The sequence below is a fragment of the Bison bison genome, unplaced genomic scaffold (assembly GCF_000754665.1).
Source record: "Bison bison bison isolate TAMUID 2011002044 unplaced genomic scaffold, Bison_UMD1.0 scf7180017864526, whole genome shotgun sequence".
Taxonomy (NCBI): Eukaryota; Metazoa; Chordata; class Mammalia; order Artiodactyla; family Bovidae; genus Bison; species Bison bison.
Genome location: NW_011495077.1, coordinates 1,726,673 through 1,736,396, shown reverse-complemented (window position 1 = coordinate 1,736,396; position 9,724 = coordinate 1,726,673). Strand labels below are relative to the sequence as shown.

The following is a 9,724-nucleotide window of genomic DNA, read 5'->3' as shown; positions in this document are numbered from 1 at the left end:
TATCCTCTCTTTCTCTCTCCTCTCCATCCTTCAGCCTTTCTTTTGGTGGTATCAGTGATGCAACAGCAGGGTACCCGGTTTCCTTTGTCGTCAGGGAGAGTTAGCCCTCTGTTTTTTTCTGACCCCGTGGCCTTTCTGGTAGAAGGTCATTGCTGGCATGAGTGGCATCGGGGCTGCCCTGCCCTCCCACTCTGTTGTGCCGCATGGCACCTTCTCCACAGCTGCCTGACAGCTCCATGGGCTCTGCCTCTCCTGGCGAGGATGCCTGCCATGCAGACGACTCATTCATATTTGATCACGGGCCCTCTGCTTGCCAAGAGGAATTCAGGACTAGGAGAGAGATGGGGATGTGAGGAGAGAGAGGCAGAGGTGGGGAGGGAGAGCAGGGAATGAGGGAGGGAAAGGGCAAAGCTGGTAGCCAACAGGTTCAAGAAGGGAAAGAGGCCATTGGAAATGAAGGGTTCAGAAAGGAGAAAAAGTGGAGACAAAGAGCAGAGGAGAAAGATGAACCTGAGTGGAAGAAGATTTGATGCAAGGGAGAGAATATGAGGTAAGGTAGGAGGGAGGTAGAGGAAAGGAAATAAAATGAGGAAAAATGGGCAGTCGAGAGTTTACCTAAGAGGATAATAACGCATACGGAGGAAGAGGGAAGCCAACGAGCCTGTTTTGTGAGCCGGAAAAGACATAGAAATACACTGATATTTCAGCTTCTTTACTGCTCAGGGCCATATGAGCAGGAAAATCCTGGCTGAGTCGAGTAAAAACCGAAGAATGTTACATGGAAGTCTGGAAAGGAGATGGAGCAACTCTAGAGATCTCAGAGATGTGAAGCTAACAGATGTGTTGCCACTTGAGAGACAGTGGGAGGTCTGTCAGCTCCCATCCACCCTCTCCTCCACCGCGTCCTCCTTCTGCCCTCTGTCTTTTCCTCCACCCCCAGCGACAAGGCCTAGACACCCAGGAAAGAGTAGAGCAGCAGAGCAGGGGGGCTGAGACTCTGAGCCCATCTGCTGGATCTGAGCAATGAAGGCCGCCTCCAGGGTCATACTGAAACTGGTCACTGCTCCACCAAGGCCTAGCCGCACGGGTGGGTGATGACCCCGAGGCTCGCCTCAGTCTGCCCGGCCAGGGACTAGACTTGGTTTGGGGCTGTCGGAGGAGCTGCTGGGAAGGTGGGAGGAGGCAGGGAGGCACCAGGCCCGGCAGTGCCCTGAGCTGTGGTTCTTTCTGGCAGGGAAGGCTTCCAAGCCGACAGGATGGAATTAGATTTCACAGCACAGAAAGCAGCTCACAGGTCTATAAATCTCAGCCTCCTCCCCCGCTTCTTTCTGTGTTTTTTCCCCCACTTTCACTGTTTTGTTTTCCTGGCTGCAGAAATCCCCCTCCTTTCTTCTCCTCTCCCTCTCTCCCTTCCTCCCTCCTTCCTTCCCCTACCCTGTGTGTCCTTGAGTGAGGGCACAGGCAGGCAAGCCGATGTCAGGGCAGCGACTGTCAGATGTAGCCAGGGCAGGATCAGGGTGAGGGCACCTGCTGGACCCGCAAAGGGAAGAGGGCAGGGCATGGGGAGGGGGAAGGCAGTACCAGCCTCTCTAGAGGTTTCTGACTTTATACCTCCCTCCTTTGCTCCCATTTTTCTATTTCTCCTTCTTGTTATTTTATTTTCTCACTCCTCTTGCTTGGTTTTCTTATCATCGCTTTCTCCCTCAATCCCTTTCAAGCAAAACACTTACCTAGCTACCTAACCTATACTCAGGTGCAAAGCATCAATGACTACTCACAAATAGAGCATCAGAAACAAGCCTTGTCCTTACAATCAGTCCTGTGGTAATGACCCAAGATGAGAGGCCCCGTTAAGTGAAAGTTGCTCAGTTGTGTCTGACTCTTTGTGACCCCATGGATTCTAGCCCGCCAGGCTCCTCTGTCCATGGGATTTCCCAGGCAAGAATACTGGAGTGGGTAGCCATTTCCTTCTCCAGAGGATCTTCCCAACCCAAGGATGGAACTGAGGTCTCCTGCATTGCAGGCAGATTCTTTACTGTCTGAGCCACCAGGGAAGCCCAAGAAGCCCTGTATCTGCAAGAAATATTTGCCCCACGCTCCCACCGGAGTCCCAGAGAAACAAGCCATGAACCACTGAAGACTGGGCTAGACTCCCCCCTGTTCCCCACTCCTGTTCATCATACTTACCAGTGAATGACAGTTGACCAGGTTCCCACAAGCCTGGCTGGCTAATAGAGTTTTTTTTTTCCCGTATGTTCTTAGCTGGTGGACGATTATGTGGCCTCTGAAGGTGCAGTGCAGCGGGTGCTGGTGCCTGCTTATGCCAAGCAGCTTTCACCAGTCACACAACTGGCAATCCAGCGGGCAACCTCAGAGACCGGGCCAGAAAATGGAACCAAGCTACTGCCACCCCGCCCTGAGGACATGCTCAGTGCTGCTGCCACTCTGGAAGGGCCTTCGGAAGAGTCAGGCCCTGGGGGAACTGGGGAGCTGAGACAGTCTCTAGGGTTCACTGCTTCCCCATGCAGGACCAGAGGGAGTGGGCAGAAGAACTCCAGACGCAAGCGGGATCTGGTCCTCTCTGTGAGTGAGCTCAATTGCTATACATTTTTCTTCAGTTTGGAGAGATAAGTGAAGAGTGAAATGTGGGTTGATTTTAAACATCCCATGTGGAATGAATGGTATCCTGAAGCCTGCTGGAGTGGGAAGGGCAAGAAGGAGACAGACTGTTCCCTAGCCCCAGGGACAGACAGTCCCTTTGCTATCAGTGGAACTTGTTTAGGCTTTTCCGGATAGATTGATATCTTCCATTTAAAGATAAGGGAATTATGTCCTGTCTCCTGGTGATCTCATAATTCTGATGGGAAGATCTTTATGGAGTTCAGCAGATTGACTGCAGCAGGATAGCGTAGAAATTGCCTGCAAATAACCAGTGTTCAGGGCAAGCAGCAAGGGGCCCCTTGGGCAGAAAGGCCAAGGTGTCCTGAGGTGGTCCCATCCCCCAAAGATGCAGAGGACCATTAGACACTCAGCTCAAGGATAAAGTTTAGAAGATTCTGGTGATTCTCAGAGCTCTTGGCAGGGAAGGTACTGGCCCGAATCAGTTCTGCCTGAAACCTTACAGTGGCTTGGAGCCCTAGCGCATCCCTAAACAACCCCACCATCTACAGGATTCCCCGCCCCAACCCCAACCCCGTTATCCAGCGTCATTAGAGTCGAGGTTGAGAAACCCTGTTTTAGGGTGACTACAGACCTTTGGATCAGCTCTGTCATCCAAGACGTCTTTCTAATGGAGACTGTAATGGGTCTCCATTCTCTGGATAATAGCTTATGAGGTAACCTGAGAGTTCTGGTCAAGGGTGGTGGTCACCACTGACATCCAGAGAAATCTCATCAGAGTATAGAACCCACTTCTCCTTGTTACAGCCTTAGTAAAGATTGACAGCGGCTGACTACCATTTATACCTCCTTTATTTATGTTACTTCTTTCTCCTTTTTTCTAAGATATCCTACTCTTTTTCTTTGATTTGTTTTTACATTGATATTTTTTTCTCCCTTCCAGAAGACACCATTCATAATCAGTATCAACTGATTTCTAATCTTTATTTCAGATTTTGGTTATGTTTAATGCCATGTCACTTATCAAGAATGGGGAGTAGGTTTAGTTTCTCTGTCATGGATTTCTAATCCAACAGGACACTGTTGTTGCCAGTGGCAGAAATGGAGGCTTATACCTAGAAATACATTTCAAGAGAATTCCCCTGAAGTCTTAGTGTTCAAATCAGAATATATGTGTGATAATTACAATTTGCATAAAATCAGGGTTTTCTTGGTCAGTTCTATTCCTCTTGTGCCTACTGCCTACTGTGCGAGGTCTAGTGGTGAGGCCGGGCTTCCTCCTGCCCTCTGGAGGGCTTGGCACAGTGCCTTCTGGGAAGCATGCTCAGCCATCATGCTCCATGTTGTAGGATGTGAAGAGGGGCAAGTGGACCAGTCAGGGAGTCTTGCTGCCCATCACAGAGAAAGATATAAAATGTTCTTGTGTGAGTCTGTAGGTTCAGAGGGAGAGGGATGGTTGCAGATCTTCACTGTTCCAACCTTTAGCTCTGGGAAGGAATCTGAGAGGCATTTCTCCAATCTGTTGAGGCTGCTGTGGGTTGCTGCTCTGCCAGGGATCCAAAAGGTCCAAATCAGAACCTTAATTCCTTGGACTGCTGCAGATCCAGCCACCCATTGGAGAAATTATTTATTTTTAGCTTGCTCGGGAGGCAGGTGAGCCAGCATCCTTTAGTCTTAACACTTATTATTGGCTAGAGTATTTTCCCTTTTCACTTCAAGCTTGGTTTGATTTTTATCAGCTGATCTCTTCCAAGTCAATTGAATTGGAAAGCTATGCAACTCCTCCTCCATCTTTTTTCTTTCTTTGCAACTCTTTCAAATTCTTTCTGAAGCATTCACCCATCCCCTTGTGATTTCTCAAGTTTGGACTTCTAAAAGGTAAAATAACTATATCAGATATGAAGCTAGTACAACTCTTTTTTTTATAGAGTGGAGAACCTAGTCATAAAGAGTTAACAGTAATTTCCTAAGTTGATATGGTGAGTCAGCCATAGGAGTAAGAAGCGAAATTGGGCATTTCTGAATACAAAGCTGAAATCCTGAGATCAGCATCCCATCAGTTTGGGACTGGGTAATTTCCATTGACTAAAGGACCTTGGGATGAAAATATAATCAGAAACAGCAAAACTAAATTTAATAGGAAGAAATGTAAAATCCTGCATTAGAGTACAAAAAAACACAAAACAGTTGGAGAAGGGTGGAAATAGTAACCTGTGTGAAAAATGGACTTGAGATGACTACAGGCTCACTATGAATGAACCCTGTGACACTGAGTAGTGATGGGGTTGCTAAGAAAGGTAACAACGTCTTGGGTTTCATTCCTAGAAGTTTAGAGTTCTACTCAGGGAAGTAATGCTCCCTTTGGCCAGACCTCAGTGGCTGAGTTAGATTCAGTTCCAGGTGCCATGTTGTAAGAGGAACACTGGCAAACCAGAGCGTCATAGTTTCATGAGGAGTCTGCCTGGCAACTATGTCGTGAGGACCGGTTGAAGGACTTGGTGTTTAGACCAGATAAGAGAAGACCTCAGGAGAACATGGAAGCCGTCCTCAAATACTTGAGGTACTATTAGGGCAAAACTGGGGTCAGATTTTGGAGTATCTAAGGCAATTTTTTTTTTTTTAACAATTAGAGATGTTCATAGTAGCTGAGTCAAAAACTAGTGAGAAGCCATCATTAAAGTTATGTAAGCAAAGCTGAAAGATAGCCTGTTTAATGATGTAAACAGATGGTTGGGTGACAGTGTCTCCAAGTTCCCTTTCATTTCACATTTCTGTTATTTCAGGTTTGTTTTTTTGACCATGATATGAGGACCCCTGGGATTTCCGGTAATGTGCAAAGGCATATACCTGGGACATTTTCCTGGGTCACCAATTTTACTAGAAGATTTTGGGAGACATTTTCATGTTAAGAGAAATACAAAATGGCAAACCACTCCAGTATTCTTGCCTGGAGAATCCCACAGACAGAGAAGTCTGGCAGGCTACAGTCCATGGGGTTACAAAGAATCAGACATGACTGAGCTACTGACTGACTAAAGGGGCTTCGAGAAATGTCTACTTGAAGTAGCCCTGTTGTATATTTGCTCTCTCCTTGCTATTAGAAGTATGTTTGTGGAAATGTTTGAAAACCTGTATTCTAGTGATCATACTCCCTGAGAACAAGAGTAAGACCCGGAATAATTCTGAAAGCTCCACATAAATTAAATGAAAAGGAAAAAAAGTGGGGAGGGGGTGTCCATTAGAGACACTAACGTGGGTAGGCTCTCTGGCTAAAAAAGGGCATCAGCAGAAAATGGTACCTAGGCTATGGGCAAGATTCATGCAGAAAACCCCACAGGGACCAGAGAAGGGTTTCATCATATTTTTTTCCTGGCTTGATTCTGTGTTTTGTTTGTTTCCCCTAGAAATTGGTCCATAATGTGCATAACCACATCACCAATGACAAGAGATTCAATGGGTCTGAAAGGTATGATCCTCTTGAGGGAAAAGATCATAAGGAACTTTGCCAAGGAGAGGGAAGTAGAGGGGGGCTGCTCCAATATAATACTTAGGCTAGGGCTTCCACCTCACCATTGCGCTTTGTGTCGTGCCTTAGGCCATGGAGGACTTTCCCACAAAGCTGATTAGTGGTGGAATCTCTGTCTAGCTTTTAAAATGCTGACTGTCTTATTTACTTTCTTCTCTTGTGGCAGCATCAAGTCCTCTTGGAATATTTCCGTAGTGAAGTTCCTTCTGGAAAAGCTCAAGCAAGAGCTGGTAACAAGTCCCCACAATTACACTGACAAGGAGCTGAAAGGTGAGAAAGACCGAGTTAACTTGCACCCCAGCCTTTCATCATCCCCTGTTCCTGACCAGAGGAGAAGAGGCCTATGGAGATGATTTAGGTGGTTTTGAAAATAGTGGACTTAAAAAATTGGTTTTGGCTATTTTTTCACCTAGGATTGTCTTTTTATTCCCTTTCTCAGTCTGAAATGAAAATGGGAGAAGGAAGGGGTTAGGACACCATCATGCATGATGCTTATACAGAGCCCAAGTCTTGGGTATTATGAAAAGGAGGTTAGAATCCAGGCCTCCCCTTTTGTCCCTGCATATTGAGTCCTGGGTTTCCTACTTCTCGTGCCCTTCTGTTATTTGTTTGTAGCATTAAGAAAGTGTCTGCTGAAAAAGTACTTGGGATCTGCTGTCAGCCGAGTAGAATGGGGTAGGTTTGACTGTGGTTGGGGGAGGGGAGTTGCAGAAGCATCAGAGTTGTCTTTTTATAGTGAGAGGAGTTCCTGTTAGAGATGTAGAGGGGCAGAGAGAGCTACACCAGAGAGGAAGGAATAGATGCTGATGGATATGCCCAGAAAGCCCATTGTGTAAAAGTGGTTCTCCCCTCTTCCACCTGGTAGTGTTACAGCAAAAATAAAAGGGGCTGAGGACCCCTGCTCTCTGCTGCCTCCCTTCTCCCCCCCCCACCAGGAGCCTGTGTAGCCTACTTCCTTACTAAGAGGCGTGAATATCGCAACTCCTTAAACCCCTTTAAAGGCCTGAAGGAGAAAGAGGAGAAGAAACTTCGAAGTCGCAGATACCGGGTAGGTTTCTAGGCTTTCCTTTCAGAAAAGATGCTAAACTCTAAACCCTAATAAGCCACAGTGGGAGGGTGTGGCCTCTGAGAACAGGATTGAGTGGAGGAGAAGGAAGACAGGAGCCAATTCTCTAAGATCTGATTTGGGTTCTCTTGGGAACTTAGTTCTCTCAGGCACAGATTTTTCACAGCTTTCCTCCTACCCAAACCCTTTCCCCAAACCTAATGCGTGGTTTGTTGCTCTCCCTAACCTCTGTCCTGGGCTCCTACCTTAGCTTTTTGCCAACCGATCCAGCATCATGAGGCATTTTGGCCCTGAGGACCAACGTCTATGGAAGGATGTGACAGAGGAGCTGATGTCAGATGAAGAGGACAGTCTTAATGAGCCAGGTGTCTGGGTGGCCCGGCCTCCCCGTTTCCGGGCCCAGCGCCTCACGCAGCTCTGCTACCACCTGGATGCCAACTCTAAGCATGGCACCAAAGCCAACCGTGTATATGGGCCTCCCTCAGACCGTTTGCCTTCTGCTGAGGCCCAGCTTCTTCCACCGGAACTTTATAATCCTAATTTCCAAGAAGAGGAGGATGAGGGAGGTGATGAGAATGGCCCTGTCTCCCCATCTTTTGACCAAGCCCACAAAACCTGCTGTCCAGACTTGAACTCATTCATTGAAATCAAGGTGGAAAAGGATGAGTGAGATCTAAAATCAAGAATAACTCTGGCATATGCCACTCCCCATGTCCCTGAAAGGGGTGGCCACAGGGCTTCCCAAAATGAGATGTCTTCTGCAGTCTGAGTAAGCAAACCCGCCTCTCTTAACACAGTCTCCGCTGGAAGTAGAAGCTAGCAGCTCTGGTGGGATAAAAGGACTTATTTTCATGGGGGGAAAAACACCCCCCACTGTGAATGGCAAGCCAGAAAATGCTTATTCCTAAGCATAAACAGTGCCTCGGAGGAGCCTAGGATGAGAAAAGGAGGAGTATGGGTCAAAGAAACAGGCCTTCTTGACATGTGCCTTGGTCTCTGAGTTGTTTTTTCTGCTAGTTTCACTCAAAGCTCTGGGGAAGCAAGTGGCCCTGGTGGTAGCTTCGACTTCCCCCAATTGCTGGTCTTGCTCTGCAGTGGAGGCAGCACAGCACCAGGCCGGGGTAATACTCCCACCTGGTGGACAGTTTCAGTCATGGACTTGATGCTTCTGAGCAGAGCACAAGCTCCGTACCTATTTGGGAGTTGGGATCTAGAAGTAATAGCTATTGTTTATTCAGTTATCGGAGAAGGCAATGACACCCCACTCCAGTACTCTTGCCTGGAAAATCCCATGGACGGAGGAGCCTGGTGGGATGTAGTCAATTATATAAGGAAGCATTTATTATTCCTGCCTTACACATGAGGAAATTAAGTTTTAAAGAATTCCTATGTCTCACCAACAGCTGCTTTCCCACCGTGTGACCAAGCAGTATATGCAGCTTGGTAGCTATTTCTTAGTTCTGTCAGCCAAACTATTTTGAAGAAGGTGGTGTATGTGGGTTTGTGTACGCATAAGCACAAATTCAGAACATACACACAAACACAGAGAACGTGTGCATTTTTGGATAAACTGAGACATAAACATGGCTTTCTCTTTGTTCAGTCCGTCATATAACATATGGACTGCTTACTAGGTGTCAGGTACTGTGCTAGGTGCTGTGGATACTCTGTTGAACAGGCTAGATGCTGAGCAGTTTTATCATTTAGTCAGGAAACCAGGCATTTAAGTAGGCAATGAAATGAACTGGGATAAATGTGATGATGGGGGCGTGTATGTGCCATGGCTGTGTACCACAGGGGTAGCTAACTTGCTCTGGTGGTCTGGCAAGGCTTCTCAGAGGAGTGTTTAGACTGATGCTTGGAAGACGAGGAGGAGTTAACCAGGAAGGAAGAGGAGGCAGAGAGAGTGTTCCAAACCTAGGGAAAACAGCAAGTACAAAAGTCCAGAGGCAAGAGAGAGCGCAGTTCTGCTGCAGAACCATTTGGGGAGGGGATGATGCCGAGAGAAGAGAGTGGAGGGGCAGACAGACTCTGTAAAATATTTATTTTTGGCTATGCCACAGGGCTTACAAGATTTTAACCTCTCCCAACCAGGGATGGAAACTGGGCCCTTAGCAGTGAGAGCATGGAGTCTTAACCACGGTCAGTGAATTCGCTCGTTGACAAGTTTTTAACAAGGAAATAAGATGATCAGTTTTGTGTTTCTGAAGAATCACTTCACTTCAGTGTATACAATGGATGGGAAGGAGAGAAAGCCTAGGCAGGGAGACTTGCAGTGGTCCAGGAGAGAAAAGATGGTGGCCTGAGATACAGGACACATACATATAGTAGTGATGAGGAAAGGGTAGATTTGAAAGATATTTCAGAAGCAGAATTGATAAATGGTGATAGGATTCAGTGGGATTTGAGGTTAAGGGAGGAGGACGTAAGGTTGATATTCAGGTTTCTGGCGTAAGTAGCTAAGTGGTTAAAAAAATGGTATCATTCACTCAGGAAATGCTGGAGGAGCCAGT

General features: G+C 47.0%; 1 protein-coding gene across 5 annotated transcripts in view; it reads left to right on the top strand.

The window, feature by feature from the left end:
- Positions 1 to 8,198, top strand: part of LOC104981994 (chromosome unknown open reading frame, human C14orf93) — a 19,387-nt gene extending 11,189 nt beyond the window's left edge. The window contains exons 3-9 of one of the 5 annotated variants that reach the window (XM_010831267.1): positions 724 to 867; positions 2,263 to 2,583; positions 6,024 to 6,085; positions 6,312 to 6,415; positions 6,761 to 6,820; positions 7,081 to 7,193; positions 7,462 to 8,194. In XM_010831267.1, the coding sequence (XP_010829569.1) occupies positions 724 to 867; positions 2,263 to 2,583; positions 6,024 to 6,085; positions 6,312 to 6,415; positions 6,761 to 6,820; positions 7,081 to 7,193; positions 7,462 to 7,881 (1,224 nt within the window). In that variant the 3' untranslated portion in view covers positions 7,882 to 8,194. Of the gene's footprint in view, positions 1 to 723; positions 868 to 2,262; positions 2,584 to 6,023; positions 6,086 to 6,311; positions 6,416 to 6,760; positions 6,821 to 7,080; positions 7,194 to 7,461 lie in introns of all 5 variants that reach the window. The other 4 variants (XM_010831269.1, XM_010831268.1, XM_010831271.1 and 1 more) reach the window with 4 other exon arrangements.
- Positions 8,199 to 9,724: the final 1,526 nt, after the last annotated feature.